The 20,063-nt window shown below is 39.7% G+C and overlaps 1 protein-coding gene across 1 annotated transcript in view; it reads right to left on the bottom strand.

Annotated features, from left to right (window-relative positions):
• The window catches only part of LOC113647682 (NACHT, LRR and PYD domains-containing protein 12-like), a 101,501-nt gene that overhangs the window by 30,516 nt on the left and 50,922 nt on the right, over nucleotides 1–20,063 (bottom strand). The window contains exons 8-9 of the mRNA XM_047811209.1: nucleotides 18,633–18,803; nucleotides 17,843–18,019 (exon numbers count right to left, since the gene is read on the bottom strand). Of these exons, the coding sequence (XP_047667165.1) occupies nucleotides 17,843–18,019; nucleotides 18,633–18,803 (348 nt within the window). The remainder of the gene's footprint in view (nucleotides 1–17,842; nucleotides 18,020–18,632; nucleotides 18,804–20,063) is intronic.

Raw genomic sequence — 20,063 nt, 5'->3', positions numbered from 1 at the left:
GCCTTTTGGTTTATTTGAGTACCGGAGGATGCCCTTTGGGGTCTGTAATGGACCGTCAACCATTCAGCGGCTGATGCAGGCTGTCATGAGCGACTTGATCTTCCAGGTGTTAACCTGTTAGAGGCCTACGTCTCGGTACCGAGCCACCACCGCTAGGAGGCGAAAATGCATCAAATTCATTGTAACTTCATTGTAACTTTTAAGCATTAAATCCTCTAAATACACGGTTAAATTATATACTGTTCGAAAGCTTAGACTCTCAGGATTTTATTAAGCGCACACACACAGCATAATATGATTTATAGTAATTTAACCATTTGATAGAAAATTGAACTAGGTGGCGCTAGTTCGATCTGTTTACTCACTTTTAAACGCTGGTCTTTAAATTTCCCTTTCTTCACATTGTCACTAATGTTAATGTATTTTCCAAAACAAATGCTTGTAAAAATCCCCGAGAGTCCAAAAAACTTGAAAATGTAATCCTTTTAATCCAAAACGCTTTGCTCGCTTCACAAGAATTATGTGTTTGACCGGAAACTGAACACGAAGCTTCACTTCCGCCCTTTGTTGGACTCCTACGTCTCATTGGACACATACCAAAATTTCAAAACGCGTCAGATTTGTAGTCGAGGATGTGACGAAGCAAACAAGCCCTCGCATGAGCCAACCAGTGCCTGTGCGGCCGAGATAGGCAGCTAAGAAGCCAATGAGGTCTCTCCATGCTATGTGGGTGACCCGCCCTTTGACTGACATTTGCTCCGTCCAGTAGCGATTTGATGTTTCGCGAGCATCATAGCTCTTTAGCCAATAAGGAGACGATTCCAACGAGATGCAACATGATACATCTGGTGAGTTCGGGCTGTGCAATAAGCGTGCGCATATTAATTTTTTTCAGCTTTATTGCGCAATTCTCGAACGTTTCACACTCTCACACCTCAGGGTGTCAGTTTACAGGCATTTTTTCAAAACAGAGTTATAGGCAGAGGGGTTCTCTTTGTTATAGGACTTTTGAACTAAGCATGCAGTCCTTTTATACAAAGTTATACAGTAAAAAAAATAAACAAGAAAAACCTGAACAGACGGACATGTCCATAGAAAAATATTCATATAAAATCCATTTTTGAGTCTTTTGACTTCATTTTTTTTTTGGTGAAAGCCAAGACATGTGGCTATGGCCCTCAGTTGTTGTTTACCAACCAGAATTAAATACAGCAATGTATGTAATCAGTTTATCAGGTAAACAACTCAGACGGAAATAAACACCCTCCATTCTAGCCTCTATAACTCTGTGTCAGTAAGGCTTAGAATCAAGCTGACACTTGTGTCGGAAACTAGAGACTCTCTTCTTTCCAATGAGACCAAGCTCACCTCTGTGTGTCAAAGTATATGGGAGCTGTACCACTTTTTATGTGGGTATGTCATCTAGGTGAAAATCATGAAAATGGGGGGGCGACAGGTAACAGGTAACATCTAGTATACCTAGATGACATCTTGCTGTTTTCACAGACGTTTGGGGAACACCTACAAAAGGTTAGAGATGGTGCTGAAACGGTTGGCTGAGACTGGTTTAAAGGTCAACTTGGGCAAGTGCCGGTTTCTCCAAGACTCTGTGCGTTTCCTTGGCCACCAGGTGTCAGCGCAAGGGATTTCTCCTGACCCAGACAAGGTTGCTGCAGTCAGTAATTGGAAGACCCCAGAAACGGTCAAGGAGTTGAGGTCATTTTTAGGGTTTTGCAGCTATTATAGAAAGTTCATTGAGGGTTTTTCTAAGATAGCTGGCCCCTTACATGACCTAGTAAATGCTTGCTTGAGTGAAGGCAGGTGTGTAAGAAGTGGTCGTCGCTTTAGCACTCTGTGGTCTGCTGAATGTGACCATGCATTCAATCAGTTGAAGAGGAAGCTGATGACAGCACCTGTGCTTGGTTTCGCAGACTTCACTTGTCCTTTCATTCTCGAAACCGATGCAAGCCAGAATGGCTTAGGAGCCATCCTGTGCCAGAAACAGGGTGACGTGAAGAGGGTCATTGCATACGCCAGCCATAGGTTGCGAAATGCAGAGCAAAATGATCGTAATTACAGTAGCACGAAGCTCGAGCTACTGGCTCTTAAGTGGGCTGTAGTCGAGAAATTTCGCGGCTATTTACTTGGGTCTTGGTTCGAGGTGATCACGGATAATAATCTGCTCTGTCACTTACAAACTGTCAAGTTAGGAGCGATCGAACAGAGATGGGTAGCACAGCTGTCTGTATTCAACTTCGAGGTGAAGTACAGACCGGGCAAGTGTAACGCTGCAGCTGATGCTCTGTCTAGGCAGGAGTTTGCAGGGGAGCCTGGACCTGATCCAGACGCTGACTGGGATGAGTGTGTAGCGAATTGCGGTGTAATAAGGCGAGGTACCACCTTGGAACCTGAACTTGCATTGAAGGGTGTTGAGTGCAGCAGGTTGAGGCAAATTCGTGCGTTGGAGGCTGGGGAAAATGCTATCACTACTCTCCAAGGTAACACTCATACGCTTCCCGGATACACCAGGGAACAGGTGGTTGAGTTTCAGAAAAGTGATCCTGTTCTGCAGGTGTTTCGAGGGTTCTGGGATAAGAAAAAGAAACCAGCTCACCTGGAAAGACAGTCTCTGTCCAGGTCTGTGAAATGCCTTCTGAAGCAGTGGAGCCTCACAAAAGAATGAAATGGGTTGCTAAATCGTGTGGTAGGTGTCCCTTCTGAGGAGAGCTGTTGGCAACTCTTATTGCCGGGGTGTTTAAAGGAACAAGTTCTGCGAAGTGTGCACGACGATCTGGGGCACCAGGGCATTGAACGGACGTTGGGGTTGTTGAAGCAGAGGTGTTTTTGGTCCGGTATTTATGAGGACGTGGAGGAATGGGTAAAGAAGTGTCAGCGGTGCATCCTCACAAAGATGCCTCAGCCCAAAGTTCGTGCCCCTGTGAGAGCGTTTTTGGCTTCCAGACCTCTGGAAGTGATTGCGGTGGAATTCACAGTCTTAGAGCCTGCTTCTGACGGGCGTGAAAATGTTTTGGTTGTTACCGACGTTTTCACAAAGTTTACACAGGCGTTTCCCACAAAAGATCAAAAGGCCCATACTACAGCAAAGGTCTTGTTAAAAGGAGTGGTTTATGAAATACGGCATCCCAGAGAGGTTGCACGCCGATCAAGGTCGAAACTTTGAAAGTGAGGTAATCGCCGAGCTGTGCAGACTCTATGGGGTGAAAAAGACCCGTACAACCCCGTATAGGCCACAGGGAAATGCCCAGTGTGAACGGTACAACCGAACACTGCACAACCTGTTACGAACATTACCGCCAGAACGTAAGCGGCATTGGCCTGAGTACTTGCCGGAGTTAGTCCATGCGTACAATGTGACTCCGCATGCTACTACAGGGTTTTCCCCTTATTATCTTCTTTTTGGGGTACAACCACATCTGCCCATTGATGCATCGTTAGGTGGGGAGGACGTCTCTGAGCAGAAACAAGACTGGTTGTCTGTGCATCAAGAGAGGCTGAGATATGCCCATGAGAAGGCTAGGGAGTACTCAGAAGAGAAAGCTCTAGAGAGAGTAACACGTCTGAATGAAAAGACTTTTTGTCCCCAGGTCAGTGTGGGCGAGGTCATATCTGCGCCAGCGGCCTCCAGGCAGGAACAAAATTCAAGATGTCTGGAGCCCGACTGTGTACCAAGTTGTGGATATAGTAGGCACAACTTACACTGTGGAACCTTTAGAGGGAGGGCCGTCGAAGGGGGTTCACAGGTCGGAGTTGCGTCCAGGTGCCGTGCCCACTCCTAGGCCTAGGAGTAAGGAAAAATCTTGGTCAGATATAAAGCCTGTCATCATGGATCAGAATGGGATGTCTGAGCCAGATTTTGTGGTGGTAGAGGAGGTCGTGCAACCCTCTGTGAGAGTGTGCGCAAACAGTCCAATGGTTTCAGAGGCACCAGTTACTTCAGAGTTGGGAGGTGACAGCTCTGAAGGTATCCGAGTACAAGAATTAATGGATACTGGTAGAGACTCTGCAGAATGTGATGATGTGTTCCAGAGGGCTACAGGTGAACATGGCCAGTCGCAGGAGCTAGAGACTGGTGACATGCGTAACTCTGATTTTAGAGAAATACCAGTGCCAGCTGTGCGCAGAAGCAAACGGTCAACGGCGGGTGTTCATACAAATCCTTTTCATGCACCCAGGTCTGCTTGTCATGCAGTAATTGTCAGCACAGATATGGTGTCTCAAGTGTTGACCAGTATTGGCACTGCGTTGTTTGAGAAGGCATTACACGGTGCCATGAATGCCGAAATTTGTGATTGAATGGGTCATCGAGGACGCTGACTTATTGCAGGGGAGAATGTAACCGGGTGGTAAATTACCTTAAAATTTGTTTCTTTCCTTGCATGTTAAATTTTGCTATTTTATTATTCTCATTATTTTCAGTGTATTAAGTTAAGATAAACAGTAGTTACATGTATGTTCCTGGAGTGGTCAGTGGGTGGCACTGTGTGTGTCGCTTATGAGACAGTGTGCATGCGCTCTCACTCTGAAATAGCCCGTTGAGATTGCGAGCAGTGCAAGCAGTGCAATCCATGCGTATTCTCTGGAAATTGTGGTCATCCATGGTGAACAACATATATTGGAGATTTTATCCTGTGTAAAGTGTATCTGGTTTTATGTTTTGAGCTCATCGTGATTATTCCCACTGCCGTATTGTGTTGTAACATTTTGGTATTGTTGCATTACTTGAAATTGTTTTTATTTTCTATTTGTTTTTGCACTGAGAATTTAGTAATTTTCCTATTCTTTTGCATTTGAATATAACATTGTAGAGCTACAGAGGTTTAAATTTGTGTTTTCAGTTTGTTGAAAGCGCTCATTTTGTTTATATAAAGTTTGTTTCGCTTTTACAGATCTTTTTGTAAAATTTCTTCTTAATTAAGTTTCTAGGTCACTTTTCATAGTGACTCATTTTCTAGAAAACAGTAAATGAATAAACAGTAAAGTAAAACCCCTCAATGTGTTCCTGGTGGTGAATTTAAATCCCCGGCCACATTTAGGAGGCACAATGTTTCATACCACTGTTACACAGATGATACTCAGTGTTATGTTCCCATGCACCCAGTTTACAGTGTCTGTCTGATTGTCTGAGAGAGGTCAAAGAGTGGATGTCTGCAAACTTCCTTCAGTTAAATGAGTCTAAGACTGAGGTCTTAATCTTTGGCTCCCCTGCTTCTACGGAGGTAGTGGCTAGTGAACTGGGACCTCTATCTAATAATCATTCACATGCCAGAAACTTAGGTATTACTTTTGATTCGGCCTTGACTTTTGATAAACAGATCAATGCTGCAAAGATGAAGTCATTCTTAACATCAAAAGACATGGAGACTGTTTTATTTCATCCAGGTTAGATTATTGTAATGTACTGTACTTGGGCATTTCACAGTCCCTATTGTCTCATCTTCAACTTGTTCAAAATGCTGCTGCTCGGTTGTTAACTGGGACAAGGAAGAGGGAACATATCTCACCAGTGAGGATCTCTCTTCACTGGCTTCCAGGTAAATTCTGTATTCATTTTAAGGCACTGCTGTTTGTTTATAAGGGTCTCCATGGATTGGCTCCATCCTATATCTCTGATCTCCTTCTACAATGTAATTTCTCTAGGGAACCTCGGGCAAGTGGTAGTCTTCAGTTGACTGTTCTTAGAACTCGATTGAAATTGAAAGGTGATCGCGCCTTTTCAGTGGCTGCTCCACAGTTATGGAACAAGTTACCTTCCTATATATATATATATATATATATATATATATATATATATATATATATATATATATATATATATATATATATATATATACATACACACACACACACATATGCAGCACCAACATACGCAGATTTCAAGTCTCTTCTTAAAACTTATCTTTTTACTGTTGCCTACGATCATAGTTAAGCTCATTGGTATAACCTTAGTCTATTATCTGTTGTGTCCTATGTTGACTTTTGCATTTTGTATTTTATTATATGCTTAAATTCTGTACAGCACTTTGGCCAACAGCTGTTTTTTAATGTTCTCTATAAATAAAGTTGACTTGACGGTTACAGGAGTAGAAACGTCTTCCTGAATGCCACAATTTATACAATTTATCATGAGACCATTAACACATGTACATAACACACACACACACGGTATTGCTTTGGTATTGGTTTGGTTAGTGTTACATTGCACTGGTTTTACAGAGCAGCAGACTCTGTACCTTAACAATTTTTCAGGTGTTTATCATTTTGTAGATTGATGAACATTTCTTTTGGGGCTTGTTTTATTGTTTTAGCAAAATTTGATTGTGTTATTTTAATATAACAAAGTTATGTATCTTATTTCATACAGACAATTAACCAGTTGGTGCACATCATTCTCATACAGATGCCTCTGATTTCTGGGTGTTTGGAGTGGACCCGAGTTCAGGTTGTGTGTTTGTGTGTTACTTTAATAACATGTTAATGTATAAAGTGATAGAATTATCTGTACATTTAACAGAAGTTTGTATAAAGACAAGTAGCTGAACAATAAACAAGCATTATTTCAAACAGTGCTGTTCAGTGTTAAATTAAAATAATAAACCATAATATAAAACATTTTTAAATAAAATACTCACAAAGCTTTTCTAGAGGCTTTGACCGCTGGCAGCAGCCTCAGAAGACATTCATCTGATGGATCATGTTTCCTCAAATCAAACTCATCCAGCTCCTGTTCTGAGTTAAGTAACACAAACACCAGAGCTGACCACTGAGCAGGAGAGAGACTGGTTCCACTGAGACGTCTGTAGCCTACACCTTTCAGGTAAGTTTGTACTTCCTGCACTAGAGAATGATCATTCAGTTCATTTAGACAGTGGAACAGATTTATGGATTTCTCTGGAGAAGGATTCTCCCTGATCTTCTCCTTGATGTAATCCACTGTTTCCTGTTTGCTGTGAGATCTGCTTCCTGTCTGTGGCATTAAGTCTCATAAGAGAGTCTGATTGGACTCCAGTGAGAGACCCAGAAGGAAGCGTAGGAACACGTCCAGGTGTCTAATCTGACTCTGTAAGGCCTTGTCCACTGCACTCCTGAGGAGATCAGAAATGGATGGATTTCTGAAAAAAATTAAAATTCCAGTGCTTTTCTCCACAAGCACATTTGTCTTTTCAAAAATAAAGGTTAAAAATACGTTTAAAGCGGCCAGAAACTCCTGAACACTCAGATGGACAAAGCTGAACACCTTCCCCAGGTGAAGCCCAAACTCTTCTCTGAAGATCTGGGTACACACTCCTGAGTACACTGACACTTCTTTGACATCAATGCCACACTCTCTCAGGTCATCTTCATAGAAGATCAGGTTTCCTTTCTCCAGCTGCTGGAAAGCCAGTTTCCCCAGTGCCATGATACTCTCTCTGGTCTGCTGAGGATCAGGGTCACAATTCTGATGGTACTTTTGGTCCTTGTATTTGATCTGAAAGATCAGGAAGTGTGTGAACATTTGAGTCAGAGTCTTGGGGATCTCTCGACTTTCTGCTTCACCCAACATTCTCTCTAGAACAGTGGCTGAGATCCAGCAGAAGACTGGGATGTGGCACATGATGTAGAGGCTTCTTGAAGACTTCAGGTGTCTGATGATTTTAGCCAGGCTCTGATCACTGAAGTACTCCTGAAGTACTCCTCTTTCTGAGGATCACTGAAGCCTCGTACCTCTTTTACCTGGTCTACACACTCAGGAGGGATGTGGTAGCTCAGTGGTTAAGGTGTTGGGCTACTGATCAGAAGGTCACAGGTTCGAACCCTAGGTCCACCAAGCTGCCACTGCTGGGCCCCTGAGCAAGGCCCTTAACCCTCAGTTGCTCAGTTGTAAGTCACTCTGGATAAGGGTGTCGGCTAAATGCTGTAAATGTAAATGTAAATGATTGGCTGCTCATGGTCGAGACGTTATCCAGAGGAGAGCAGAGGGAAGCAGATTCCCCATGATGAGGTTTGTCAGTAGCACATCTACTGAGGCTGATGCTGTCACATCAAGCAATATCTCATTGTTCTGGATATTTAGAGGAAGTTGACACTCATCCAGACCATCAAAGGTAAACAGGACTTTGTGGGAGTCACAGTCAATTGATTCTAGTTTTCTTATTTCTGGGAAAAAGTGTTAAAGAAGATTCATCAGACTGAGATTTTGCTGCTTCATCAGATTCATCTCTGGGGAGTGGGAACACGAAGGTGACATCCTGATTTGCTTTTCCTTCAGCCCAGTCCAGAATGAAGTTCTGCACAGAGACTGTTTTTCCAATTCCTGCTATTCCTTTAGTCAGCACAGTTCTGATGGACTTGTCTTTAAAGAGATTATTACAGTTGATACTGTAGGTGTCTCCTGTGTTGCTGGTCTCCTGGACACTGTCTCAATCTGTCTCACCTCATGTTCGTTATTGACGTCTCCACTTCAACTCTCTGTGATGTAAATCTCAGTGTAGATCTCGTTCAGAAGTGCTGAGCTTCCATGTTGTGAGATTCCTCCCCATTAATTCTTTTAAACTTCTCTCTCAGCTTGGATTTCAACTTTGGCTGATATACAGGACCTATAGACTCTAATAAACAAAGTAATAACATGTTTTATAAAATAGCACAATATAAAATGTAAATTTATTCCAGTTGCTGCTGTTCATTCCTCATTGATGTAATAAATATTACTGAAGGAAACAGCAGATGTACATGGAACTAAAATTAAAATTAAAACAAAAAGTCTTTATATCTAAAACTATTTTGAACCTGATGGAATTAAGTCATGACTCAGAGCTCTTACTGTTCTGCAGGGTTTTACCGAGATCTGTGTGGTTCATGTTCTTTAGGACATGCAGTGTGATCTTCAGTGCTCCCTCTCTGACACTGTGCAGATCCCTCCTCATCCTCCACCTCCCTCTCAGTGCCTGCTGGGTAATCGGGACTCAGGAGCTTCTTAAACCTCTTCAGCTCATATTTTAAAACAGTGATGACTTTGTGTTCCAGCTCCTGATCATAAACACACAGTGAGAGACGTTATTTTATTTTTTTCCTTCAATGCCCATAAAAGCTTGTATTATTAATCATTTCACCTTTAAGTAAGGAGGGTCACACACATGAGTCTCCTTATATGATATTTTTATTCTGACATCAGAGACTTGTGTTCAGTGAGACAGTTTATTACTTGGGTGATGGAAACACCTTATTATTAGTCAGATATTCACATATTTTATTATGTCTCTTTCAGCCTGCTTGACTGTAACCTGACAGAGGAAAGCTGTAGAGTTCTGTCCTCAGTTCTCTCCTCAAACTCCTCCAGACTGAGAGAACTGAACCTGAGTAACAATAAACTGCAGGATTCAGGAGTGAAGCTGATCTCTGATGGACTGAAGAATCCACACTGTACACTTGAGATACTGAGGTACAGACACACACACACACACACACACACACACACACACACACACGGAATATAGAGTCCAGCTGATTTCTGCTGATGTTTGATTTTTTCTTTTGTTGTCTGAACGAATAAAAGTCATCCTTTAATACTGTCTGTGTATTTATAGCTACACAACACACTTGATAAACACAGAGACAGATATTTAACACTATTGTCTTAACACCATACACTTATTTCAGGATTTCATCACTCACACTAACATGTTTACAATATGACAGAATATGAATGAATGAATAAAATATTTCTTCATGAGCCGAGTGAGAACATTGCTGTAAGCCACATCACTACACTGACCTCAGATCAGAAAAAGTGTCTTTGTCTCTGAAGTTATTTATGGGATCCCTTGACTGGTCACTCTTCATGGACACACAGCTGGGTTCTGGCGAGTTTGGTCTCTTTTCGTCCATCATTCTATAACACAGATATTATTAGAGATGTAAATTAAAGGAATATCATACAGACTGTAAACAGATCAATTGTATATTGAATTTGAACCTGTTAAACAATCTTAGTCTAGTAAGCAGTAAGTAAAATATTTAGTTACAAATGTAACTAATTACTAATTACTAATGTAACATAAAAATGTAACACACTTTGGAAAATATAATGGCGTGTGAGGAAAGGAAAGTTAAACAATATTTTATAAAGCAATTCTATGTTAAGGATGAAATATTGTCACAAGTCCCCACCTTGTTCTCCAGCAGTTCATGACTGCATGTGATCATTTACTTTGCCACGTGTTTATTTTAATAAATTTTTCTTGTCCCTGCTCCTGCCTTGTTATTAATTGTCTTCTGATTGTGTTCTGATTGTTCTCACATGCTTTCCACTTATCTGTGCAACCGTCTTTTATTGTGTGTCATGCCTTCGCAACAAACTATCAGTGTTGTAGATTTGTGATAGAAGACACTAGTGCTCTAGACTTTTGTATTTTTCCCTGTTTTTATAAATTAATACTCACATAAACCCACAATTCAGGTACATGCTCTGTGTCCTTGCTAACAGTCATTACTGTTACCTATTTCTCTTTGCCTGATTAAGATTTTTATTTTGTCCTATTTCTCTTTGCCTGGTTAAGATTTTTATTTTGTTTTTGACCTCAAATTTGCCTCAAGATTTGGATTTGTTTGCATGCTTTCTCAATAACATTTTTGTATACCTGATATTGCATCCATCCCTGCTGCCTGACAGAATACTTCTCCTGTCAATGAATACACCAGGAAACCTGAATTGCCATCACCACGAGCACTAGTACAACAATAAGTTCCATGTTGGCCCCCTAGATGGGACCCTATCTATCTGCTTCCTCACTTATTGCACAACCTTACAGATATGCAGGTTATCCTGTAAAGTCTAAAGGTTTCACACTACAAGGTTCATTCTACTTCTCATGCTAATAGGTTCTAGTGAACCAGCATTGCTCAATTCATCGACCTGCTAATTGATATACTGTAGTGTTAACCTGGGCCACAGCCATTTGGTCCCAGTTAGCTTAGGACAGATGAGAACTGGGGTGTCCCAATCCCCAATCGCCATGGACAAAAACAATGATGAGTTCCTGAAACAGGGGAGCAGGGCTCAACCTCACCAGCAGACTGAGAGGATAGGGTGCAGATGAGGACTTGCAAAAAATACCCAGGACTAAATCAAGTCACTACCAACAATTGTCTTCAGAGGTGATGGATGGAAGCAGCTTAAACTCCACCTCTGACCACTTTGAATAATGCATCATGTCATATGGTTTATTTGTTTTAAACCTTCAAGCCATGATAGGCAAATTCATCACTGCCTACACTGACAAAACTTTGACCAATTCCCCAAATTAAGAAACTTCTTGCTTGGTCTGTTAAAATTTATTTTCTGCTCCATGTTAAAGGGGAGTCATGTGAACATTATGTGTGATGAATGCCATTCCAAGGTCAGCAAGTGAACAGAAGGTATGTTCATGGACCAAAACAAAGTCATGGCCATCATCACTAACTGGCCTGTTCTCACCACTGTTAATAAATACCGCAAACCTGCACTCATGGAACACTTTATTAGGAGGACTAATAAAGTGTATACTATACAAGGCCTAGTATACTATTACTATGTGTAGGACCTCCCTTCTCTCTCTCAAAACAGCCCCAATTCTACATGGCATGTTTTCCACAAGATGTTGGACACATTCCCAACATCAGATCAAAATAAGTGTTTTTGTCTTTGAAATTTCTGTTTAAATTTAAGTGCAGTCCTTTTTATTCTGTTTTTCTTAGTGAAAAAAGAAATAAAACATCACTACACTGACCTCAGACCAGAAGTGTCTTTGTCTCTGAAGTTAGTTATGGGATCCATTGACTGGTCACTCTTCATGGACACACAGCTGGGTTCTGGTGATTCTGATCTCTTTCCCTCCATCTTTCCCTACAGACTGATCGTACATTGCATTTTCATAAACACAGAAAATCTTAAACAATCTTAGTCTAATAAGCAGTAAAATAATTACTGTAATTAATACTTAAATAATTTACAGTAAAATAATTCTGACTGTATAATAATAAAACAAATTAATCCAATACAAAAGTGCTGTGGAAAATATAATGGAGTGTGAGAAAAGAAAAGTTAAACACTATTTTATAAAGTTAAACTCTATTTATTGACAGAAGTTCTATGTTAATAATGAAATGAAAGTTTGTAAATACCAAAACTTCAGAAGTAAAAAACATTTGTGTAACGTGACATTAAATGTCCTTTTAGTTGGTTTTATATTGTTTACTTCACTCCAACTCCAGTGTGAAATCAACTCCTGGATCAGCTCAGAGTTTACTTACACGTCAACATCCAGCTTAAAACTGATAGAGTTCCTTAATCCTCCAGTAAAAATGTTTTATCAAAACTACAGAGATCTATAATTTATTTAAAACCTGTGTGTAAAAATTCTAAACCCTGAGTGTGTAAAGATGTGTGCACTTGTTTTTACCTGATATTGAATTTAATACAAATTAATACGTATAGCAATTAATTAATTAATAATAATAAAGCAAAACAAACAAACCATTCTAAAAAACAGAACAAGTCTAGATATTTTAGTTTGATTTCTATTGTATCATTGTTTTTCATGTAAACTCGAATTCTGGCTGTTTAAAGAGTCTCCACTGAAAACACTGGAACAGGAAGATCAGTTCTGTTCTTATTATTCACTTTAATATCATCTGTTCCTTTACTTTTGGTCAACTAAACGTTGGGTGTCTGAGTCCAAAGGGGTTCTAAGATTTTTAGATAAGAACATCTAAAATTAAACATCAGGATAATGTTAATATCCCGTAATAGTGTAGCTTAAAACTCCAATAAAATAATCCTTTAAAATTTTATTTCTTTTATAAAAACAGATGATGTCACAGAACATTCCACTGACTCAGTAAAATAAAATTAAACCTATGTAGTATATGTTCTGAGTTATTGAACACATCTAGATGTAAACAGGAAGTAAAAGCTGAAATTCTGATCTCTCATCTCAAGTTCTATAAGTTTTTAATGTATTATTAAAGTGCAATTTATAATTCTATGATTTGTGGTGCTCCTGACATTTCTCGACCAGATGTGATTCTATTAAGATATGTGGCTAATAAGAAGAATGATCAGTGCAACAGCTTTTTTCTTTTCTTTTCTTTTCTTTTGAAGCCATTTAAAGTATTCAAACACAATGACTGGTTGGGAATTATCAGCAATGACACTGAAGACTTTGGAGAAGTATTGCATTGATATATGTATATATAATTATATATTATAAGGCAGGGTACAAGGTATTGGAAATGGAATATATCTGGCAAAGTAAAAGATGTTCCAGCTAAAATAAAGAAAATTAAAATAAAGAAAAGAAAAGAAAAGAAAAGAAAAGGAAAAAAAAAAGAAATTAATCCTGTTGCCTCATATTCACTCTGTACCTCAAACTCTCTGAATCTTGTTGGTGTACAAACAGCAGAGTCACATATGGAGGTGTCCACATTTTTTTTGTACCGCTTAGACAATTTCTTAATGGCTGCTACTATAACACTACTTTAGGGTTTTAACATTCTTAGTAAAAGTTAAAAGACTCACTTAGATTCAGAATCACATAGCTTATCAATATATTCACAAGACAGAGACAAAATCAATAAATGTTATTTTTATTTAGTATTGAATGGATTGTTTGCATTAACTGACTGCGCGTGCACGATGCGCGTGCCTGTGCTTCTCAGTAGAGCGTGCGGAGCTGCGTAATACAATCTAGGAGCAGTGATTCGCCAAACCTCCCTTATTGCAGTCACACACATTTCTTCTGATTTTATTTTGTAGTAACGAGTAACGAAGATGCTTAGTGGAAATACAGCGGAGTAAAAGTATACATTTTATCTAGGAAATGTAGTGGAGTAAAAATGAAAGTTTACATAAATTTAAATAGTGAAGTAAAGTACAGATACGTGACATTTCTACTTAAGTACAGTAACGAAGTATTTGTACTCTGTTATATTACAACACTGGAAATGTGTAATCAAATGTTTAAGATAATCAAACCTATATATCTATAATGTATAGTTATAATTCATATTACTTTCAGTCATTTTTATATTACAGAAATAAATTTCAATGTCTATTACTATACAAAATTAGTTTTATTTGCCTTAGAGTTTTCTGTCTTTGTTTTTAATAGTAACCCAGCATCCACCTCCCTAAATTATGTGCAATAACTAGTACCTCATCCAATACACAGAACACTCATTCAGCACACCAGTGAAACCTTGCACAGCCACACAGCATGCAGTGTCGGAGGCACCATCACCAAACCGGAAGGATAAATTGAGGCCTGCCCTGAGGCTCGACTCCTAGAACACACACACGCACAAGGGATTAAACAATAAATTAGACAATCAATCATACAAACAAGAAAAACTAAAAAAAAATATAGCAAACAAATAGCAAAAGAAAAAGAAAAACTCATGTACAACTAATCTCCATAAAAACCAGAACTAACAAGACTAACCTATTAGTAATGAGCATGATACAATCCAATGCAGATGTCCATAAAAATTAACTAAAGAACATAAAGTCAGGATTTACTCGATACGACAAAGGAACGTAATGAATACAACGACGCAGTGCACGTTGAAGCAGGAACGTGCAAGGAAGCGCAATCCACCTAACCCCAAAATAACACACTGAAAAAGGAAAAGAATAAACAAACAAAACCAAAACAAACAGCTAACAAATACAGAGACAAGCAGTAAAACAAACAACAACTAGATTTGTAAAGTTCGTCGCAACAAACTTTGATGTTGGCTTTGATGAGGCAAGTATTCGCAAAGGCCGGTGCTTTTTGGAGGCAAGTGGACATAAGGGTCAGTGTTAGTTTGGAGGCAAGTGGACATAAAACTTGTGAAATCTAGTGGAGCGCTAGGGTGACAAAACATTTGGAGGCAAGTGGAGACGAGCATGTGATGTCATCCGAAAACCTGTGTAATTGCGTAATTCCCCTCCTTGGGCTGAGTGTTTTGAGATGTCATGTTGTAAAAAGTTTTTTGATTTTGCATATTTTGGGGCGGGGCTGTGGCACAACCGAAAGGCTAGTTGATACACCAATTTAAAACTTTGTTCAGAGTATCACCCTAAAGGAGCCGGCCGAGTTTGGTGTAGATAGTTCGAAAGCTTGCCGTGTTATAAACCTCCAAATTTTATAATGGGAGTCTATGGGGAAAAAGGCCATTTTGAGACCCGGTATCCGAAGTACCGGTACTCAGATTGCTTACAAAAGTAATAGCAACAAACTTCAGACCAGGATCTACAACAAAGCTGAATTTGGTGCATGTAGCTTGAAAGCCCTAGGAGGAGATACTCTTGATAATTTTTTGTCTAAGCTTAAATAAACAGAAAATAGAATGTTGGCTTCTACAAAGCCAACATAATAAGGACCACAGTACCAAGCAGCAACAATTGCTGCTGAAAAGATCATAGATGTGAAGTGGGGTAGCAGTCATAGTTTATCGATGGAGTAGGATGGGTCAAAAACAGGTCCAGGACATTTCCTCCCTTGTGTGTGAGGGTACCTGTTGAACGTCAAGGAGAAGGAATCCAGAAGAGTTAGGAGGCAAGACGTCTGAAGCTTGTCAGATGGGAGTTTAAAAAATCACCACACGCTGTCACAGGGAAAACACTGAAAAGTGTGACCATTTCCTCCAGGAAGTCTCCTAGGGAACGAGCAAGTGGTGGATGACCATGATGAGGAGGTTGATTTGCAGAGGTAACTGAAACTGCAGGAAATACAAAAGAAGAGATGGTTAAAGGAGACAAGGTGTCCTCTCCTTAACAACAGTAGACATGTCCCACAACTCCTGACTGTGTTTCATGGTGAGTGAGAGAAAGCATAGGCAGTGAATAGAGCAGCCGATGTAGCAGAGTTCTGTGTGGATATCCAGGTCTTGGTTAGTGCCAGAAAATAGAAGTGGGAGTTTAAAGCTCTGAGATAGGAGCACCTATGTCTGTAAGAGGTGACTACAGAGATGAGTATCATGATGAAAGCACCTGTCTCACCCTCTGATCGCCAGCACAGAGAGCCATCCGAGGAGTATTGACACTTCCTGACTACACTTCCCATAAGCCACCTGCCGGGACTGATTACACCGCCACCTGCGGCCAATTTCCCAGTGCCTATTTTAGGCGAACTTGAACTTCACTCCAGTGCGAATGCATATTAAAAGCTGAGGATCCATTTGCAGCTTTTAATATGCATTCGCACTGGAGTGAAGTTCAAGTTCGCCTAAAATAGGCACTGGGAAAAGTACCTAGACACTTATTTGAAATATGTTAAAGGTTTTGGGTTATACTTGCAAACCTCTTCAAGATACCACTATATTCTATATACACTATAAACCACATCACCTTCAATATAAATGAGTAAGCAATCCCCACAATACACAGCTTAAGGGAGACAAACTTCTATTGTATAGTCACCTGAGAGAACTTAAGCATAGACCAACACTACAGGAACGTCAATGCAATACAATATAACATAAGTCAAATAAAAGTATTTCTTTGTTTTAAACAAAGCATAAACTAAGCAAAAAGTTAAAATTATAATAATAATAAAAATAATAATAATTAGTACAAATCATGAATCTAACCAGAAGTGACATCCATCACAGTGAATATTGACTCTAATTAGTGGTAATCAGCTGCACCTGAACCTGGTTTCTAGTTAGGTGGATGTGGTAGCCTAGTGGTTAAGGTGTTGGATTACAAATTGGAAGGTTGTGATGTTGATTCCCATGTCCACAATGCTGTCTCTGCTGGGCCTCTGAACAAGGCCCTTAACCCTCAATTGCTCACTTGTATAAAGTGAGATAAAAGGTGTATGTCTGCTAAATTTTGGAAGTGTAAATGTAATTATAGAGAGCTCTGTAGTCACTTACTGCTCAGGGTTCAGTCAACTGGCTCAGTGTTGGTGCTCAAATCTCATATCTAATCTAAATATTCTGATCATTTATAGAGCTTCTCCACATGACTCTCAAATCTATATCTATTCACAAGAAATTCTGGCATGGACTTTTGGTTTCTTCTTCAGACTTGGTCTTGCTCTGCACTTGTCTGTCACTGTCTCTATAGGAGGATCACTGGGATGAGATCTCACCTGCAATCCCTGGAGATTAGGGTTCAAACCCTGCATGTGTAACATGTTCCCTGTTCCATTTTACCACAAATACACTGCATCATTACAAACCACACAGACAACAATGCTGCTTCTCTTTTATTTATTCTTTATTTTATTCTTTATTTTAATTATGCTGGGGGAAAAACACAGAGTGGCAAGTTGCTAAAATAAGACACAATAGTTGCACAACAGTGCTAAAATAAGATGCATTTCAGAGTAATAGAGAGGTTAACATGAGCTGAAAAACAGCTTATGGAGATATGAGGAGATACATGTAGTACAGCTGTCTGTTTTATTTACAGAGATCACTACTCCGGTGTTCAATTATTATTTTTTAATTGATTACAGACATTACAACAACTTTCCTTCCACACTGTATACAGTCTAATGACAGTCTGAAGTAAGGTGGAGCTGAGTGGAGAAAAGATGTTATCAGTTTAGTCTTGTCTTCTGTTATCTTCTACATCTGAATGGGAATAATTCCGATCCTTAATGCTGTAAGACAGAGAACATGACAATGATGTCAATCACTGACAGTCATTAGAGTCATTAAACACACAAATCACATCACAACACAATGCCAAATATTTAATAGAATAGATAAAGTAAGTACAAAAGGTTTGAGGACCAAAACAATCAAATATTTTCTTTTGGCTACTGAAGGTATGATTAGGGCTAGGGGTTTGTGTGTGTGTATAGTAACTCACTCTAGTTTCTCCAGTGTACAGTGTGGATCATTCAGTAGATCTCTGAGCAGCTTCACTCCTGATTCTCCTGGATTATTACCGTACAGATCCAGTTCTCTCAGGTGTGATGAGGAGTTTGACTTCAGAGCTGAAGCCAAAGCAACACAACCTTCACCTGTAATACTGCAGTGAGACATCCTGAAGAGATGAAAACATCTCACAGTTACAGTGTTAATCACTCAGCTCTAGTAAACAACACACAATCACTGTTAGCAACTTATTGTGTGTGTGTGTGTGTGTGTGTGTGTGTGTGTGTGTGTGTGTGTGTGTGTGTGTGTGTGTGTGTGCCTGTACCTCAGTATCTCAAGTGTACAGTGTGGATTCTTCAGTCCATCAGAGATCAGCTTCACTCCTGAATCCTGCAGTTTATTGTTATTCAGATTCAGTTCTCTCAGTCTGGAGGAGTTTGAGGAGAGAACTGAGGACAGAACTCTACAGCTTTCCTCTGTCAGGTTACAGTCAAGCAGGCTGAAAAAGACGTAATAAAATATGTGAATATCTGACTAATAATAAGGTGTTTCCATCAGCCAAGTAATAAACTGTCTCACTGAACACAAGCCTCTGATGTCAGAATAAAAATATCATATAAGGAGACTCATGGTATTAATGTAGAAGGTGAATCTGATTGCTATGTACACATTTCAGTTTCTCAGTATCTGTGTGTGTGTGTGTGTGTGTGTGTGTGTGTGTGTGTGTGTGTGTGTGTGTGAGAGAGAGTTTGTGCGTATGTGTGTGTGATTGTGTGTTGTACCTCAATATCTCCAGTGTACAGTGTGCATTCTTCAGTCCATCAGAGAGCAGCTTCACTCCTGAATCCTGCAGTTTATTTCCACTCAGGTTCAGTTCTCTCAGTCTGGAGTTTGAGGTGAGAACTGAGGACAGAACTCTACAGCTTTCCTCTGTCAGGTTACACACACAGAGACTGGAAGAGAAATGATGAAATATCAGAACACTGACCTCAAACACACTCACAGACATACACACACTATTTACCACACAAAAGCATAGCACAGAGACTGGAAGAAAAATAATGAAATATGTGAATATCTGACTGATAAATGAAACTTAAGGGCAGTGATGGCTCAGGTGGTTAAGGCTTTGGATTGTTGGTCTGAGGATCAGGGTTCATGCCACAGAGCATGAAAGAATTTAATTGTAATGTATATGTGACAAATAAAGGCTTCTAATCTTTTATAACTGTCTCACTAGACATAAGCTCGGATGTCAGAATAAACATATCAAATAAAGAGACTATACTTGTACAGATCCACGTGTCTCAGATAATGAGACGATGCATTTAACAAGAGGAACACAAACGGGAAGGACAGAGGAGAAAAACAAGATCTAACATTGAGACATTGCCACATGAGAATGTTTTTTTTGCTTTGTTTTAAAATTGAAGTGAATGGTTTTATGTTTCAAACCCCTGTTTCAAAATAAGGTTTTGCTAATCTTTTATAAAAACCCTGTATTATACTAGGAACCTCGGAACATTCATTTTAAACCAGATGGGACTTTTTGTTTTTGCCTAAAACTGAATATCAAATCTCCTCAAAATGACTATTAAATGCCTTTTATTAAATCTGGAATCTTTACTTAAAGAAAAGTACTTCAGTTCATTAGATTTACTGTCTGGATATTGGCAAGTGGCAATGGATCCGTGGAGTAAGGCCAAGACAGCGTTCATTACACAAATAGGTCTCTATCAGTCTATACCTTTTGGCTTATGAAATGCAGGGGCCACCCTCCAGCATCTGATGGATACAGATTTGGGGAAGCTACGAGGCTGCAGTTGCTTTGTGTGTACTGATGACATCATCGTTTTTTCTCCAACCCATGTATAACACCTGAAAATATTCTATGCTGTATTCTTCCAAAGGCAGGCATCTAATCTCACTCTGAACTCTGCTTCTGAAGAAAGCAGCAGTTGGTATATATTGTTTCTGATAAAGGAGTACAGGATTAGTGTTGATGCAGAAAAGATCAGACCAGTATTCAATTATGCTGTTCCACAGCATGTCAAGCCCCAGCAAAGATTTTTGGACAACATGGGGTGCTTCTACCAATTCATCCCCCACTTCACTGACCTGGCTGCACCCCTGAATAATCTGAAGCAGAAGGAGGTTAAGGGGGTATTGTACAGATAAGTGTCAGAAGAATTTTGAAGACACCTCATGTTCTG

Source organism: Tachysurus fulvidraco, chromosome 3 (assembly GCF_022655615.1).
Source record: "Tachysurus fulvidraco isolate hzauxx_2018 chromosome 3, HZAU_PFXX_2.0, whole genome shotgun sequence".
Taxonomy (NCBI): Eukaryota; Metazoa; Chordata; class Actinopteri; order Siluriformes; family Bagridae; genus Tachysurus; species Tachysurus fulvidraco.
This window is presented reverse-complemented; position numbering and strand designations above follow the sequence as displayed.